The sequence below is a fragment of the Drosophila nasuta genome, chromosome 3 (assembly GCF_023558535.2).
Source record: "Drosophila nasuta strain 15112-1781.00 chromosome 3, ASM2355853v1, whole genome shotgun sequence".
Lineage (NCBI taxonomy): Eukaryota > Metazoa > Arthropoda > Insecta > Diptera > Drosophilidae > Drosophila > Drosophila nasuta.
In genome coordinates, this window is record NC_083457.1 from 17,060,863 (window position 1) to 17,079,994 (window position 19,132).

Sequence of the window (19,132 nt, forward strand, 5' to 3'; positions counted from 1 at the left end):
CAGTATAAATTTCGTATATTAGTGCGAAAATAGCACTTTTTTTAATGATTTACTTTGCTTTCATTGGAAATTAGTAGTATGGGTACTTCTCAGTCGAGTACTATATACTGTATCTTTCTCACTACTAGCCAATCCAATGTCGAAACATAAAACAAAGAAATAGTTTCATTTCTAAGAAATGCAGTCAAAATATTATTAAAATAACATACGTTATTTTACTATCAAAGTCATATTTACTATTTTTTTAGCGTATATGTACTCCAAAAATCAAACTACATTTTTTTCAAAAAATTTCATTTCTACCTCTTTTTAAAGTTCATTGATAGGACAATGAAAGAATACATCAGTCAGTTCTGATAATGATGGTACTAAAGCTGCGTATAAAAAGTACATATAAAGTAAATAATATACGAATGAATTTAAATGAATTTCAAACACAAATAAATTGAGGTTTTTTGGATTGGTTAGTGAATCCACGTGTAGTAGTAAGTTCATTTTATTAAGTGTTCAATTCATCGGCATAGGTAATGTGTGTCAATTGTCAATACAGTTTACTTCTTCTTCAAGAAGGGGCTGATGACAGCTGGGGCAGCGTAGGTGGTGACAGGAGCAGTGTAAGCAGGAGCGGCATAAGTCGCCACTGGAGCCACTCCAGCGTAAGCAGGAGCACTGTAAACTGAGGCAGTGTAGGCGGGAGCAGCAGCGGCGTAGGTGGAGTAAGCTGGGACAGCAGCGGCTGAGTATGTGGTCAATGGAGCAGCAGCGGCATAGGTGGCAGCATAGCTAGGGGCAGCAGCATAGGTGGTGGCAGCAAAGGCGGGAGCTGCGGCATAAGTGGCAACTGGAGATGCGATGTAGCCAGCCTGAGCGACGGCGACGAAGAGAGCAAGGCAGATGAGGAACTGAAAAAGTATTTGAGGATTAAATAAACATATTTTTATAAGGATTTCTCTTGTATCTTACATTCATATTGGAAGTGGTTGCTTGACTTGTGTTGAGCGACTGATGCTTTTGGCCAATTAATTCGACAGTTTTATAGCGAAATTGTCAATTGCTTTGCTTACACTTAGACGTCAGACTCCATCAAACGAGTTTACGGCTTAAGACAGCCCCAAATAAAAAGTTGAATTAGAACACAATAACAAACATATTTATTTGTTTTTTTTTTATTATTATTATTTATTTTTTTTGTATCTCAAACTTCTCTTTGATTTTTGTATATTACTTGATAACGTTCAATGAACGCGGATGCCGCACCTTATACAGAACCTAGAGCGAAATGTTTGTCAATCGATCGAAGCCGCCGCGTGTCAAATGGATTAATATTTCCCAATTCATGTCTCCGTCATTCGCGACAACTGAAATGTGTAATTCAATTTGAGGTAATTATCTCAGATTGTTTGCTTGACTGGGAGTACAGTACACTGAATTTTATATATATTATTATTATTAATACATTTTTTAGCATAATTTAATCATCAGTGGCATGGTATAAATAGTAGTAAATAGTAGTCGAGTGTGCTCGACTGTGAGATACCAGCTACCCATTTTGAATAATAGCAAAATATTGCGGTATTATTCTCAACATATACCACAAAAATACTTTAAAAATTTAGATGGTATATTTGGTATATTTATATGGTACAACATTCAAGATTTACTATACTAGATTGCAAAATATACCAGATTGTCAGCCAAAGCAACTAAGACAACTTCCACAATTTTTATCTGATCGCAACCAAATTTTCAGGAATTTTTTTATTTGAGTTTTGCCAATTTGCGGGGGCGGCATGTCAAAAATTTGAAACAAACTTTATCTGCGTGCAAACATAACAAATCCTGTCGAAAAATTATAGCTCTATCTCGTATCGTCTGTTGACGCTGATCAAGAATATATGTATGTATATACTTTATAGGGGCGGAGATGCCTCCTTATGCCGGTTACATACATTTCCTACCAGCACAAAGTTATAATACGGGTATAAAAAAAGTTATTGCAGAAATAATTTTGTATTACAAAAATCGCCTACTCTATTTGGGTCTGTATAGTTTGTTTTGAATGTAGTACTATAACGATATACCAAATATTGACTTTAGTATATTTTAGTAGTTTTTCGTTATAGTAATTTGGTATATGTCTAGGATATGGTTTTATTTTAATGGGGTAGCGGGTATCTCACAGTCGATTACCCTCGACTTAAGATGTACAAATACATTAATATTCAAAAATTCGAGACACCTTCCATTTGAAACATTATAATCCCCACTAAAATAAATAAAGAATATAAAGCATGTAATAAAAAAAATATCTACCAGAAGCAGAGTTCACTTAAAAGTTTAATTGTAATATTGTTTTATTATTATAAAGCGTTTAATGATAATAGATGTGAATTAGTCTAAAAATTATTCTAATAAACCAATTAAATGGGCAAAGATATTTTGGGTAAAAGCGGGAATGTTTTTGTCATTCAATATACAAAGAAATACATTTGTTGACTAGAATAGCAAATTTGTGATGGCGACAATTGAGAATGCTTAGCTTAATCTTTGGTATTGTTATAAGACACACTTTGGACAGGAATTGCAAACCACCCAGCCACAGACACGCCCAGTTGTTACGCTGGTGACTTAGGCAGCGGCGTTCCTGATGCGGTGTCCTCATGGAACATATGCGTTTCTTGCCGCGGCTGTTTACGTCGCACGTCAATCTCGTAGAGAGCTAATCCAAACTGATGGACAATCGAGCTGAATTGACGACTTAAATAGGATAAGCTAAAGTTGGGCGGTTGCTCCACGGCACAAGTGCCTTTCAAATCGTCATGCGTCCAATGTGGTGCATCCACATCGCAGGGATGGCGACCCTGCAAGCGAGGAAAGGCCTCCGTCGAGAGATGCGGATAGAAGACAGACAGCAACTCGAAGTTCAGATAGCTGCTGGCATTCGAACGTTTCAGCGCTTCATGCAGCTCACCACTCAACGAAGCGGGCAGAGCCAGATACATCTTATAGCGTAGTCGATTCGGTCCATTGCGCTTCAGCTCGCAGTTGCCCGAGATGAGCTTGACTTTATGCATCACAGTGTCCAATGCCAGACCTCCATACTCATATAGAAAGAAGTCGCGCTGGTGTCGATAACGTTGATGCGTCTGTGGATTGAAGTGTAAGACTCGCGAGCTGGGCACGTTCACCAGATGCAATGGCAGACTGTATGTGTGGGATGTGAGCAGATGCACGTGGGTGGCGGTTGGCTTCGTGGCCACCACGCGAGACATCTGCTGAGCCAGCGGAAATATGCCCGCCTGGTGAATGAAACCGAAGAAGAGAGTCATCACCACATTGCACACATACCAGATGCGCAAGAGATGCGGAGCTGAGGCTTGCCTTGAGAGGATGCGTTCATAGAGCCACCGAAGCAACCGATGCTGTGTCTGGAAGGGATATGTCGCGCTAAATCCAGTGACCAGCTTGGGTGCATGCAGTAGGAGTAGCGGGAATGTAAGTGGCAGCAGAAAGCGTGGCTCCTGATGATTAATTAGCGACAGAAAGAAGAGCGGCACAAATATGGCACCCGACATCAGCGAGACAATGCTCTGGAAGCGCGGCAGCAGCTGGTATTCAGCGCAAAAGAAGCGCAACAGCAGCTGAGCAAAGGCAACCAGGGAAGCGAAGCCGAGGACATTGAAGAGCAGTGGCATGTTGACCAGCAGATGAACATAGCAAGGATGCACGCCATGCGTGGCTGTCTGAGCCGAGTCCAGATTGTATTTGATGAAATTCCAAGGCGTGAACACAAAGTTGTCGATGCCCAACTGCAGCATGTGCAGCTCGCCCACGGTCAAGTGCTGGTAGTACAACGAATCACAGAAGATGAACAGCAGCAGCGCTGGCAAGGCGCACACGCAGAAGAGTCCAATGCGTAGATTGAAGTCCCGAAAGTTGACACTCCGGGTGCCCATGCCGCGGAGCAGCCAGAAGAATACCATGGGCGCACCAAAGAGTAGGAATGTGGGACGATTGAAGACGCCGGCAACGCAGATGCTGGACATGGCGAACAAGTGCTGTAGATTGTGTGCCGGCAGAGCATTTTTCAGTTTCCATATCTTAACACGCTCACTTATCGACGCCGCCTTGTCATACTTCTCCTCCAGATATTCCTTCTTGTACACCACCGTATTGGTCTTCAGCATGGACTCGGCAACGAGCCACAGCAACCAGGAGCACATGGCCAGTTCCAGGGTATTGGAAAAGGTGCGTGTTCCAAAAACAAGCAACACCCAGCAGCTACCCAATGCTAGCAGACGAATCTCATGGCGCAATCCATACAATCGACAGATGCGATACAAGCACCAGTCATTGCTGTACGAGATTAGCGTGTAGATTAGGCGAGGAAACACCAAATACGCATAGCTATTGATCAGTTCCACCTTCCAATAGCTGCGCGCATACAACGCCGCAAATTCGTAAAAACTCCATGGCACCCGGAGCAAAGCCCAAGGAAGCGTTATGCTCCTCACAGGCATCGTGTTATTGAACTCCCAGGTGCGAGTGTGCTCCAATCGAAAGTGATCGCCTGGCAATGAATATGCATGTAGTTGTGCGAAAGTGCTGTAATCATGTCAACTCACCTGTCATGACTTCGACACTCTGGAAAAATTCATCAGGATGCACGTAGCCCAATTGCGGCACAAACACTAGGAGCACACGCAGAAGCGCAAAGAAGAAATAGGTGTTCAGGTGCCCAGCGACGGGAGTTCCCTTCTCCCACAGCTGGGACAAGTGCCTGGTAATGCGCATTTTTGCCAAATTGCTAAAATTACCAAAAATTTAAAATAACACAGCCAACTATGAGTTGATTTTGTGTTTGTTTACAAAATTCATCTAGACAAGTATTGATTAGATTGGCAGCCCCATTTATGACCAGCCGATGTTATAAATGTTAAAACTCTGTAATGCTCAAGATGTTCTGTTATACTCAATGTGGCACTGTTAACTTGCATACAGTTAGAGTACAATTGGAAAGTGGCGCCGCATTTCAAATTACCAGCAGTGCAAAACGAATATTTTTATTATTATTGTCAAATCGGTACTATCGACAAATCTAATAATAAATATTTCCTTTAATAGGCTCAGTATAAATATGAATACATACGTACACACATCTACAATGCGAACATAGTAATTAGCGAGAGGTATGCAAATTGCGTTTGCATTTAATTACAACAACATGAGAGACACCGTTGATTCAGAACAACTGCTGCTGCGTCTCTTCATGAGCCACCTTCACGCCGATAACATATGAAAGTTGTTTGTGGTCGTATGCGCTGGGTAGGAAATTCTATATCAGATTACTATTGTATTAGTTTAAATATACAGACGATGACGCGATACAATAATTATCAATGAGATACAAAATAGTGTGCAAGCTATTAAAACGCTTTAAATGTCCATTGACAAAATCAACAACAACATCAACAATACGTCGTTCTTCGAAAAATCGTAAATGATCGCAATATGGTTTCGATACACAGCACAAAAACAAGAGAGCAAAACACCGTAAGCATCGTCGTGACGTCACAGCTTTAAATTGATACCCGAGCAATGCAGGTTGTCTTTATTGCAACTGTGATGCAAATAGCAGAGAGCGTATTATGGAATTCGAAAGTAACCTATATATATTCCTCTTTAGATTTCACCTACCCCAAGCATACTTATTATAAAACTGCACTCATAGGGCGCGCACAATCAGTATTCCTCAGATACTGTATCCGCATCCGACGATGTCTGCGTGTGCCAAAGTGTAATTGAACTGATTTGCATGTTGCTTGAAGGAGATAATTGAAGCATCTTAAAAATTCGTTTGCGATAAAACAAAAACAAACATTTAACTCGTGCTCCAAGTGATAATCAAGTTAACAAAATGTGTTTATATGTTTTCGATCGCGGAAAGTAGATTGTTCATTCGATTCTGATCTTATGTTACCGTATACTTAACTTAAAAATTATTGCGAATAACTATCTCCAATTCCAACTGAATGGTACAGATAGTAAGACGAAATTCCTTATTATCTTTTATTTTTGGTGTTCTTTGACAAGTCAAAATTTAAATTGATAAAAAAGTTACCGTCTGCGAGTTCACTAAAATACAACAATAATTAAGAAAGCTAACATCAAGTGTGCTCGTCAATCAATAAAATCAAAACAGTGCAGAATGCGGATTGATTCTTGAAATAATATTTATTCATCAGATTGCAAGCTAATTGTCAAGAATTATGATAATTTAGCTTTCGTGTCAAAAATAGTCGTGTTTATTGCTTTAAAATTAGAAAATGTCGCTTGCAACGTTTGTTAAAGTGAATAAAACAATTTTTATTTTTAATAAAAATTAATCTTATAGCTATTAATTACCACATTAATTAGAGCTAATAATGATTATTTTGAAACAAAGAAAGGCTCCTAAAATCAATCTTTGATCTAGATATAGTACTAATCCAGAACTATAAAAGTTTTTATGTTTATGTGTTTTTTCGCTGGAAATAGTGCGACAGTTATCGCCAGAGAATTAACCATTAACTCTTTAATCGTTATGTGGAAGAAATGATTAATACGAATACCGTGTGCCTAGTGTTTTCCGAAGCACATTGTTTTGAGTGTGCTCTACAGTATATTTAGTATATTTTTATACTAATTACACTTTATACATATGTATATACATTTGGTATAACTTCTTGTCTGCTTAATTTTATATTCTTGAGTAGAACTTTCATCAGATTACACTTTGCATACATTGTTTTAGAAATAATGTATTCAGATATATACGCAATGTTGCATTAATTAATAAATTTGCTTGTAAGGTGTGCACTAGATATCGACAGCCCATTCGGCAAACTTCCGCGCCTGTTTTGCCACACTCTTAATAAAATGTGGTAAGCAACAGTTTGTTGCAATTTAAGTTGTAAACGCCACCTGTCCAATTCAGGCATAGCGAGACATCAGCAGAGAGTCCACCACAAAGACAAGCCCGCCTAACGGCAAACACGAGAAGGACTCGGGTCGCCGTTTTCGTCCTTACGACGATTTTAGACCCTTCGGGCGAAGCAGCTCGAGTATAAAAGGCGACTTCACGCTCGCATTTCCACCAGTTGCAATAGCAAATCGGCGCGCGCCACTCAAATTAAAAACAGAAAGTGACAATTTTTGTAGATATTTCAAAGTATGTATTTTTTCATTGTGTGCTAAAGTCCAAAGTGTTGCATAATGCTCTCTTTAAAACTCTTAACTATTTAAAAAAGAATCATTTAAATGTATTGAAAATCTCTGCTTATAAATTGTGGGTGAGAAACATTACGAAATTAATAAATTCTTCATCCAAAATGATTTTGTGAAATATTTTTAACCAACTGTTTATTTTACTTGTTACATAATGGTTTTTTTAATAATCAATTTAATGTATTAAAAACCTCTGCTGATAATTGTGCGTGAGAAAAATACATTCATTGAAAGTCCAAAGAAATTTTGTGAAATATTTTTTACAACCTTTTTATTTCATTTGTTACAAAATGCTGATCGTAAAACTCTTATAATTTAACAACTAATATATAAAGTGTACTGATATTTTCTGCTGACAACTGTGTGTTTGGAAAATATAAGTATTTCATTGAAACTTTTATTAATCTTTTGTTTAACTTGTTGCATAATATCATGACTCTCTATCTTTAAGAAAATTTTTTTAAATGTTAAATAATAAATTAACAAATAAAAATTGTAGCTGACAAAAATATATTGAATATGCAATTTTGTGATATATTTTCCCGACGCGTCGGTTGTATCATCTAAGTTTTTCTTTTAACGAACCCTAACATCCATATCTAATTAATATTGTGCCGTGATACGTAAATTGTCTTTAATAGATTTTGTTAAAGAAAATTCTATACTTTTTATTTCTTTGCATTCTAATTTGAAATCATGTTGACACAATTTCATACATTCATTGTTCCAAAACTAAGAGACGTTATTACTTTGCCATTTATATGTGCCATATTTTCCGTATCACAAAGTGACTTTTAATTATTTTGAAATTGTAATTTTCTCTCTGTGATATATTGTCGCCTTATCAACAATGTCAATGAAACAGCTTGAGTTGTAATTTTCATATTTTATCTGCTATGAATGCGACATGTGCACAACATTCAAGCCATTAAATTGTAATTAAAAAACGATATCACATACATAACTCACACTTTCTTTCAACCTCCCTCCGACTCAGCTCGCTAGTCTAGAAGAATACAATTATAATTTAAAAATTGCAAATTTGTCCTATGCAAACAAAAGAGATTCAGTTCGAAATGTCACCAGAAGGCAGATTAAATAAATAAAACTTAAAAAAGCGATTTACACAACATTAGTTTAATGCAGAAAATAAATTCGAATTCAGCTGCAAAACAAAAAAAAAGTTGAAACCCCGCCGGGGGCTGTGTACGCTTTGTAACTAAAACTGATAAAAGCCAAACATATTATATATGCGAGTTCCATAGAAGCCATAAGGACTCGCAACATTGACATTGGACGTCGTCAATTCGGTTCAAGAGGACAGAAGCGATGTGCACCAATTGATTGCCGTTGGCCAACGCATCGCGGTTTGTCCCAGTCGCTGAGCCATAGATTACCAGACAAAGGACACCTCGGGGAATCCGATACGACCGAGAAAACAAATACATTTAACCCATATGCGCGAGTGCGTATGCTTGCTACTTCTTTTCAATAGGCGTATTCGAGGGCGACTTCAAATAAAATTGTCAGTAATTAAACCATAACATTTAATAGAGAAATAACACAGAAAAAAATGTTGATGAATTGTAGTTTTCATATGAGGTGAATTATTATTACTATCAAAAATTGGTTAGCTTGATACACCCCCATATTACCTTCCCTGCAACATATTTGATTTTTCAAGCACACGTAATGTCAGTGGCAATATTTGCTCCTTTTTTCTGTTGTTGGCGAACAGCAGTTGGAAACAAGCTCGTTAGTTGCACAATACACAGTACACGCATCGATTGAAGTAATGAGTAATCCTTTAAACACTTTCAGTAAATGACAGTCGCCATCGTTCTTTAAACTCCACCTCCCCAACGATGACCGAAGTGTATAGAGAGTGTTGCTAAAGAAGTCAGGGGAAAGCTGTGCGGAGAGCGGCGAAGAAAGAATTGGGGAGGAGCAGGAGCCCACATTGGCTCCGCCTTTAGCTCTGGCTCTGGATCTGGCTCTGACACAGTCGCAAACGCATCCCGTCACGCAAAAGAGCATAGGGCTGGCTAGGCTAGTGCCGCGATCGGCGTACTTGGCCTCGGCGGCCCCACAGGCACAACCAGAGATACAAACGCTTGGCAACACCATGGATCGCAGCAGCAGCAAGAATAACAGCACCGAGTTTGGTCACACAGCGCCGGCTTCAGGCGCGGCTACGCCATGGGGCAACAATAAGGAGTCGCCAAACAACGAGGACGACTCCCAATGAGGATGACGGCGACAATGCGACACCTGCTAAGGCCACTGATCCCTTGGCACCACGTCTAGCTAACAATGAGGTAAGTCAAATTTATTTGATTTCTATAACTAGCCAAAATTATCAACCGATTACAGTTATATTGTTAGTGAGCTGCTCACTCAACTGAACAAGTGAAAAAGAGTCATTTATTCAATGAACCGAGCACGTAAACAAGAGTGAGCTGCTCACTGAACTGATCAAGTGAACGTGTTCTTTCCAAGTTGTTCTTTTTTGTTCACAAGTTTACTATTCACTAGCTCACTAACATTGGTTCACTTGATCACTATTCACTACGCACTAGCTCACTTGTTATTCACTGCTTCGTAGTTCACTTTGCTTCTTTTTTATTCGCTTCCTTCTTTGGGCTCACCTTAAACAAAGTTTAATCGATAAAAAAATGTTTTAAAATATCTATTCGCAAAAATGCGTTATTTTAATTCTAATAGCATATTTTGGTAATGAGTCCCAACTCCCTCAAAAAAATATTCTTATTCATGCAAGGAAATTATATTTTAATGAATGAAGTCAAGCCTAATTAAGTTTCATTTCAATAATAAGCACTTTCATCTTATCTCAAGCTTTAAATGATGTGTCATCTATTTTTTTCATTGTATGATTATTAATATATATTATGTTATTATTACAGCGTATTTTGGTAGTTTCCGTGACGGAACGACAACGAGAGACTTGGGGCCAAAAGGCTGAGTTTCTTTTGGCCGTGATTGGCTTTGCCGTTGACTTGGGCAATGTCTGGCGTTTTCCCTACATTTGTTATCAAAATGGCGGCGGAGCCTTTTTGGTGCCCTACTGCGTATTCCTCATTTTTGGAGGTCTGCCCCTATTTTATATGGAACTCGCTTTAGGTCAGTTCCATCGCTGTGGCTGTCTCAGCATTTGGAAGCGCATTTGTCCAGCATTAAAAGGTGAGTGTTTCTCAATATTTGCAAAGTGGCTTAAAGTATAATATTTCCCTAATAATTTTGCTGAATATTACACATATTACGTACGTTAATGCAACGTAAATAAGTCCCCAACGTATTTTCATATTTACAGTCTCCCATCAATTCTTATAAATGAATCACAAATATTGAATTAAAATCGCGAAAAATCCATAAAATGTAATTGCATATTGAAATCTATCAAGCAAGCAATAAGCATTATATATTTACAGAACAGAGCAGCGCAGAGCAGAGGCAAGTGCCTGCAGCTAAATGTGTAATATTTACAATATATAAATTAACAGTTTCAATATTGCGTATACACAACATGTGCGGAGGCAAACAATTTACGTATATCATGTTTGATGTTTCATTTTTCATGTGTTTCACCGTTGAGTGCTCGTTTCTGATACTTGAGCAAAGATAACAACTTATCGCAGCATTCCCTGCATTAGCTTGCTTGCTTGCTCGAATTTGGAGTTAGGCGACCCGCAGAGTGCGGTTAATAACATTCATGTCCCAAAGAGTTGCTTCCATTGTCTGGCTTGTGACTCTTGTGCTGACGACATTATCAGTTGCTCTGAAAAAGGACATTTCAGCATGGCCACTGGCACAGTTCTCAGCGTCTAGATAAGGCAAGTCAAAATGCTGCAATAATTAATGCTGCATTCAAGTGAAATTTGTATTTGAATAGCGAACAAATCAGGCGCAATGTGAACTCGTAATTAAATTGTCAACGAGGCGAGGCGTCTTCTTAAATTGACTTATCTCGATAGGGCAAAGTAAAAGTAGCACAAAGTTTGTGTATCAAGTTGATAATTTCATTAAATGGCAAACAAAATGCGTTCAGCTTTTGCAGCCAAATGAAAACACATCGTCAATATATTCTTGTTCTCGCATGATGCAAAGGATGATTTATCCTGCGGCTATCAGTACTTTAAAGTTACAAGTAACTTCGCACAGTTTGCTGAGTCAGTGGTCGATGCTGAGATTTTCCACCCCCACAACCTCAGCCTCAGACTTGGCCTCAGCTTCAGCTTTAGCTGAACAGCAAACATCACTTTGTGGCAGTCATCATTTGTTCAACAAGTGTTTGCTCTTGGTAAAAACCTTTGCGCTAACTTTTTTGCCACTGCTATTAAAATGAATTGCAAACTGAGCAAAAGAAAATTGCGAGCTCCTATGAGGAAAAGGAAAAGAACTGCCAAGGCGCAACGGAAAAGAGACTCCCAATCACGTGACGTGTCTTATTGGCATCATCTAACAAAACTGTTACAAAAGTACTATATGGAAGTAGTCGATGGGTAATGGGAGACGAGCGACTGCAGAACAGGTGTGTGCTTGCTTGCCTGCTTGGAATTATAGGCTTCTAAAGGCTCTTTGGTATTGTCATTTACCGTCATTGCCGTCGATGGCAATAAGCAAAAATGTGTAAAATGTCACGTGGGAATATTTGAAGTTGATGATTTTTCTAATCGCCATCAATCAGAGATTGGCATTCCCCAGTTGCACTCACGCACATACAACATTCTTTATGCGTGCTTATTGAAAGAGTAAGATGTTTATTATAATTTGTTAAATAAATATGATTTTAAATCTGAAGGTCATAAATATTCCTTATTTAAACTGTCTTATATTCTTGTGTATAGATATATTGTGAATGAGATTAACTCTTCGATTCCAGTGATTTTTGTACCATTTCATAGCAAAAATTCACTAAAATGCCAAATCTAAAAAGAATAAAATCACCAGTTAAATTTTATATTTATGATAAACTATTGTGCTTAAACCGGAGCTTTGCCCGCTGCCAAGGCATAAAAAACATTATTAAATTAATCAGGGCCGCCACAGAAATCTCTTGGGATTGTGTCTCGAGGATTTGTTAAATCGAACTAATGGAGCCAAAAAACTATGAAACTATTTTAAAACAATTGAAGTAAAGTAATAGATTTAATGCTTGCCAAACTTGCGAGAACTTTACAGTGATATATTATATTTACAAACTTAAACCTAAAACCTAAAAAAAAAATCTGAAATTGTCTGAGATTGAATCCTGGTAAGCTAAAAGCTTCAACACTAATTCGGCTGCTTAGGCTTAGTGTTAGTAGTAATGTCATAATATAGTCAAATCATCCAGTCTTACTTCACAATTAAATTGCGCAAGCTAGCATAATTAGAAGCGGTTGCAAGCTCCCTACGATAACATTAAAGTATTGGCATAAGGAAAAAATATAAAGAAAAATGTTACAGCCACAACATGACATTACACCTGGAGTAAAGACGTCGTCACCGCTGGTTTCCTTTTACATATAGTGTGTTTGTTTTCCAACTTCAGGTGTTGGTTATGCTATCTGCCTCATCGACATCTATATGGGCATGTACTACAACACAATCATAGGCTGGGCGGTGTATTATCTCTTTGCCTCGTTCACCTCACAGTTACCTTGGACGTCCTGTGACAATCCATGGAACACTCAAAATTGTATGCCAGTCACCAGCGAGAACTTCACCGAGCTGGCTACATCGCCAGCCAAGGAGTTCTTCGAGTAAGTACCAAGTCAAGATTAACTTAACTTTAAAATATATCTATGTGGTTAACCACAACGTAGGCGCAAAGTTTTGGAGATTTACAAGAGCGATGGACTGGACTTCATGGGTCCAGTGAAGCCCACGCTGGCACTCTGCGTATTTGGGGTATTCGTACTCGTCTATTTCTCACTATGGAAGGGAGTTCGAAGTGCCGGAAAAGTCGTCTGGGTGACTGCACTAGCTCCCTATGTGGTGCTCATCATTTTGTTGGTGCGTGGAGTCTCGCTGCCAGGTGCTGATGAGGGCATCAAGTATTATCTGACTCCCGAGTGGCACAAGCTCAAGAACTCCAAGGTGTGGATCGATGCGGCCTCGCAGATCTTTTTCTCGCTAGGACCTGGTTTTGGTACACTCCTAGCACTCTCCAGCTACAATAAGTTCAACAACAATTGCTACAGGGATGCGCTAATAACCAGCACCATCAATTGTCTCACTAGTTTCTTGGCTGGATTTGTCATATTCTCTGTTCTGGGGTAAGTTGTTATAATTGTTATTAGACACAATATGAAAACATATGATATATCCTTTCATATATATATCCTTTCATTATGTATAGGTTTTAGAAATTCTTGAACTTCATTTATATTACTTTCAACTAAAATAACATACTACAAATTTTTATTTATTATTATTAATTTTAATTCTAGATACTACAAAGAAGATTATGCCCAATACATATTACGGCTGATAAGCTTCATTAACATATATATTACTTTAGCTTATCTAGCTTATTTTATGATTATTTAATTGCATTTACTTTACTTACTCCTATAATAAATTCGGATCCTTTGCAGTTATATGGCCTATGTGCAGAAGACATCAATTGACAAAGTTGGCTTGGAGGGACCGGGACTGGTTTTTATTGTCTATCCGGAGGCAATAGCCACGATGAGCGGCTCAGTCTTCTGGAGCATCATATTCTTCCTTATGCTGATCACGTTGGGATTGGACAGCACCTTTGGCGGACTGGAGGCCATGATAACAGCGCTCTGCGATGAGTATCCTCGTGTCATTGGCAGGCGACGTGAACTCTTCGTTCTCCTTCTGCTGGCCTTCATCTTCCTTTGCGCACTGCCCACAATGACCTATGTAAGTAACATAACAACCCCATCGAGCAGCAAGTCGCCAGTCCATCGCATCCATCGCTTATCTTTCAGCTGTCTTGATTCGTTTAATTAACTGTTAAGTGGTGAGGAGGAAGGAGAGCAGCTCCTTCATATGCATGAGGCATTGTGGAATGTGCCGCATGGCTCATTAAACGCATCTTCTCTCCCATGACTTGCGATTGTCTGGCTTCTTGCTAGATAGGCAGACAGACAGACAGACACCTGTTTAAAGATGCCAGTTTAGCTAAAGCAAAAAACGATGGATTGCCATGTTAAGTGCTTTTTATCGTTCCTTCTGCTAATCTTACATACTTACTCAACAACGCACCCACTCGAGTGGGTCAACAGCTATCTCCCCACCCTTGACCATCCCTTTGCTTTCCGCTTTTCCTGTGCATTTTTATCACCTGTCAGTTGGTCGCTCGGTCACTTGTTTACTTTGGCCTGGTCAAGCAGACTGGAGCACACACACACACATACGCGGCACCAAATTGGTATTGCCATTGGCTTTTGTGTTGTTATTGCTATTGCTATTGCTATTGGTCCAAGTCCAAGTCCGAGTCGAAGACGAAGCACTTGACGGCCACGATAGCCACCCATTGCCACTTTGTCTGATTACATTTGAAATTGTAATTTAGTATCTTCTATATTTCACTTTGGCTCCAACCACTTTGGCTCAACTCATGAATCGGTCAATAGATCAAGTTATTCGGCACGCATTTCACAAACCATTTCTTCAAGTCTGCATACCTTAACCCAATCTCACAATGCATCATTAATCAGCCGCAACTGCATCCATATTTTGATTCTTTCCCATCTCTTTTTCAGGGAGGAGTCGTCTTGGTTAATTTCCTGAATGTCTATGGACCCGGTCTGGCTATACTTTTTGTCGTATTTGTTGAGGCTGCGGGCGTCTTTTGGTTCTATGGCGTTGATCGCTTCAGCGCGGACGTGGAGCAGATGCTTGGCTCCAAGCCGGGCTTATTCTGGAGGATTTGTTGGACTTACATTAGCCCGGTGTTTCTGCTGGTAAGTAAGACGGATTACACCATTTTTATACCAGCTAGCCATAAAGTAGCCGACAGGAAGTTTATGAAAGAGGCATATCCGACCCCATAAAATTATATATATATTCTTGATCAGCGTCAACAGTCGAGACGATAAGCCATGTTTGCCTATCTGTATAAAACACTGTATCTTAGAGACTATTGTTGCACGCATATCAAGTTTTTTTTTTAGAATTAGCCACGCCTATTTTAAATTATTTTTATGTCATAAAACGGATGCTTCAGTGGGGTCTTAATTGCTTTGTCTGATAATCTGTGTATTTTGCACTCTATGGTATATTTTGAATGTAATAGTAAATCCATATACCGAATATAGCCGTCATTTTCAGTATATTAATTTGGTATATTTGAAGAACAATACCACTAAGTATAACATTAGTTGAAAATAAGTTGCAAGTATTTCACAGTCAAGCACACTCGACTGTAGGTTTCTTATTTGTTAAGAATCTCAATGATAACCTATGACGATTTATTTCAGACCATCTTCATATTCTCAATACTGGGATACAAGGAGATGTTGGGCGAAGAATATTACTATCCGCCGTGGAGCTTTCAAGTTGGTTGGGCAGTCACCTGCTCTTCGGTTCTGTGCATTCCCATGTACATGATATACAAGTTTTTCTTCGCCTCGAAGGGCGGCTGCAAGCAACGGTTGCAGGCATCCTTTAAGCCGGACGCCGCATGTGGATCGGTGGTGCCAGGACAACAGGGCACTTCGGTGTGACATGACAATGCTGTGCATTTGAATATTCACACTAGCAAGACCAACATCAAGATCTATAATTTAAATTGTAAGAGTTTTTCACCAACAACAACAACAACAACTAAGGCAAATGAAATGCTGGACTTCAACAGTTACTACGCTTACCACACAAATAATCTTAGCTTTACGGATGATGTCGAACAGGATGATGGGGATGACAACAATGCGGAGAAGATGAAGGTGATGCCACAAACAAGCGCACGGAATGGCAATGATATTATTAGTGCTAGTCTTAGCCATAGTTTAAGTCTCGGCTCGGTCAACGAGAAATGCTTACATAGGAATCCAACAACAACAACTGCTGCCGAGGACAATAACTGCACCCTAAGGATCAGCAGCTGTAAGCCGCTAAAGTTCCCGTTGGCCAGTGAGTGGTTGGTTTGAATAGCAACCAATTAAATACAACATGTTATAAAGCACTACTATTTATACCATTTGTCTATATCAAAACATAGAAAGCACTGCAAGCAGCCATTTGCAGAGCTTTCGTGTGGATTGAGATCCCTCAACAAGTATTTATCGTATAAAGCAATCTTATTAGTAATATTTAAAGCCAGAATCCAGAATGCACAACTGGGAATCTCATTATTTAAACCGAAAACTAGCTTAAATATGAGTCTAATCTTCATATTTATATTTCAATCTACACATAAAACAGATTGATTCTAAGCCAATGTCAAATATGTTGTATATTATAGTATTAAATTAGCAACATTGCATTATAAATATGTTAATGCCATTGTTAAAGGGTCAATGATAGAGAAACATGTTATCAACCTAATATATAAGTCTATACTACAGTAGTTAACCTTAACTCACAAACCATTGTAAAACAGCCATTTACAATGGTTTATCTTGATACCAAATGCTTTAGTTTTAATATGTTTAATTTGGTAGGACCAAATAAAACCAAATAAGAAAAACCAGCCATTCTTTTATTCCAAGAAATGTAGTCTAAGAAATAATGAATATTAAATGCCAATCCATGTTTTAATATTTTTGTTTATAGATATTCATACCGGTAAGTCAATCTAAGTACCAATCATAGCGTGAACTTTCTGTGGAAGTAACGAAGATATGAAGGACGACGTATTAATCAACTTTTGAATGTATTCATTTGGATCAACTAACAAATTTCAAAGATATTCAATTAAATCAATTTTTGGTGTGTCAGAGTTTTGTTTTCCAAGTGAAATTGCAGTTTTAAGTTTAAATTAATTAAATTTTAATTACATCAACTTGTTGGTTACTGTTAGCATATTTAGCTACACAAAATATGGAAAGGAGAATCTTGCTGTTCGTATGCATATATTGCTAGCTATGTAAGTTATTCATGTTGCATGTAGGTGTTATGAACTGCATGCGATTGATTTTTGTAATGTGTAACACTCTTCGCTCAAGCTGTCCAAAAGTTGCTCGTAAGTAATATGGATGTTGGTTTTGTTGTCGCTGCTCTTGATGTTTTGTGGTTGTGATTGCGATTACGATTCTGGCGGTTGCTTCTTTCGTTTGCGACGTGATTTCCTTTTTTTCCTTCGTTCCTATTTTTTGGCACTCTTGCCTCCATCGTCCTTGCTCTTGTCGGACTTCTCATCAGCCTTCTTATCCTTGCTCGCATCCTTATCCTTTGTGTCTTTGTTCTCCTTATCCTTGCTATCCTTGTTCTTATCCTTCGCATCCTTATCATCGACCACCTTCTTGCCTTCTTCAGCATCGCGATTCGCCAGTTTGTTGTTTATCAGATTATGGAGAGCTATAATCGATCGCACCATAGACGCCAAATAGACGACCAGCATTTGATCGTTAGTCTTCACATACATGGTGCTGGTGAACTGATCGCTGGTAATGTCGGGCAGAAGATTGAATATGTCCTGCAGTTGGTAGACTATCTGATGATTGATGGGCATCTTTCCATCGCCGACTCGCTGCAGATACTGTTTAATATCGCGCAGTTGCGCGTTGAGTCCCTTCAGGCCCATCAGCTGATTTGTAATCTTCTGCGACAGACTGCCCACAGTCGTGTCCTTGATGTCGCGCAGCAAATGTTCCACTCCGACCTCCTCGGCTTCCTCAGCACCAATTTCGCTGGGCACGTGCTCAAATGTTTTGCTAGTTGGCGAGCCATCATCGTGCACCTCCTCGACAGATATGTACGCCTCTGTAGGCAGACCCAGATCCTTTGGTTTGGCATCTATGATGACCAGCACCGAGTTGGGGCAATAGCGGCGGATAAGCTCGTTAATGGCAATGTCATTCTGATGCAGTTTGGGTCCAGTGTGATACCAGCCTACAACACGCTCGCGTGCGTTTACTTTCTTAAACATTCCATACATATTTTCAAGGTAATCGTGGTCCAAAAACCATACAGATTTGTCCTTGTCATCCTCATCAAATGGAACTGAAATTAACCAATCAATGATAAATAATACTCTCAATTGACTATATATTATATTAGCTTACCTGCAAAGCTGTTGGAAACATCCAGCACTCCCTTGGAGCGCCAGCAGCCAAGTAAAACGCCGACGACGCGTTTCTGATTACCAATTTTGCCCATGCGATTGAAATGATCCACAACCGATAACAACACCAGCGGGTGAACAATCACTTTGTTTACACTGACCTCCAACGACGGCATTTTGATTTTGTAAGATTTCTTTAAAGTGTTGGATACTTATTACGCACAGCGTACTCTTCTCAACTATTTTTCAAAACGTACTTGCGACAATTTCAACAAATACTTTTTGTTGCGGGTAACAATTCACCGAAATGACAAGCAAATTCTTCTTCTTTGTCGTTTCGCTTGGGTTCAATGTGACCGACGTTATTTCAAAATATACTGCAAACTCATTTTATTAGCAAAACCACCAACAACAAACAAAATATATCGAAAGTGGTCAAATTGCTTCAGAAATATCGACGTGTACTGTGTCTAATTGTATCGAAAAGTAAATATATTAAAAAGTTTGAGAACTCTGATATGTATATTTCTTATTATGGTCGAGGCGCTTGCTACAGATACAGATGAAAGAAATAAATTAAATACTGATTTTTTGAAGTACTGCTACATTTTAAAAAAAAGTCGATTGAAGCAAAGTAGCAAAAACAAAAACAAACTTTATGTTATT

The 19,132-nt window shown here is 38.8% G+C and overlaps 3 protein-coding genes across 5 annotated transcripts; 1 reads left to right on the forward strand and 2 right to left on the reverse strand.

Annotated features, from left to right (window-relative positions):
• Window positions 1-441: 441 nt before the first annotated feature.
• LOC132788774 (GPI mannosyltransferase 4) lies at window positions 442-4,879 on the reverse strand. 3 transcript variants are annotated; one of them, XM_060796345.1, is made up of 3 exons: window positions 4,626-4,879; window positions 2,683-4,570; window positions 456-951 (listed from the first exon to the last, which is right to left on the reverse strand). In XM_060796345.1, exons 1-3 carry the CDS (start codon window positions 4,792-4,794, stop codon window positions 552-554), a joined length of 2,457 nt encoding a protein of 818 aa, XP_060652328.1. In that variant the 5' UTR covers window positions 4,795-4,879; the 3' UTR covers window positions 456-551. The 3 variants fall into 3 exon arrangements, with proteins under 3 accessions (XP_060652327.1, XP_060652328.1, XP_060652326.1); XM_060796344.1 differs by lacking the exons at window positions 2,683-4,570; window positions 4,626-4,879 and adding an exon at window positions 964-1,080 and having other exon boundaries at window positions 442-902; XM_060796343.1 differs by lacking the exon at window positions 456-951 and having other exon boundaries at window positions 2,355-4,570; window positions 4,626-4,877.
• Window positions 4,880-5,842: 963 nt separating this feature from the next.
• On the forward strand, window positions 5,843-15,968 carry LOC132793137 (sodium-dependent serotonin transporter). The gene is given in 9 exon segments (XM_060802822.1): window positions 5,843-6,044; window positions 9,088-9,508; window positions 9,510-9,584; window positions 10,191-10,467; window positions 12,818-13,028; window positions 13,092-13,544; window positions 13,866-14,160; window positions 15,006-15,206; window positions 15,723-15,968. Coding segments are annotated over 8 exon segments (1,875 nt in total). The 5' UTR covers window positions 5,843-6,044; window positions 9,088-9,391.
• Window positions 15,969-16,928: 960 nt separating this feature from the next.
• LOC132793138 (26S proteasome non-ATPase regulatory subunit 7) lies at window positions 16,929-18,803 on the reverse strand. The gene is made up of 2 exons (XM_060802823.1): window positions 18,468-18,803; window positions 16,929-18,405 (listed from the first exon to the last, which is right to left on the reverse strand). Exons 1-2 carry the CDS (start codon window positions 18,640-18,642, stop codon window positions 17,549-17,551), a joined length of 1,032 nt encoding a protein of 343 aa, XP_060658806.1. The 5' UTR covers window positions 18,643-18,803; the 3' UTR covers window positions 16,929-17,548.
• Window positions 18,804-19,132: the final 329 nt, after the last annotated feature.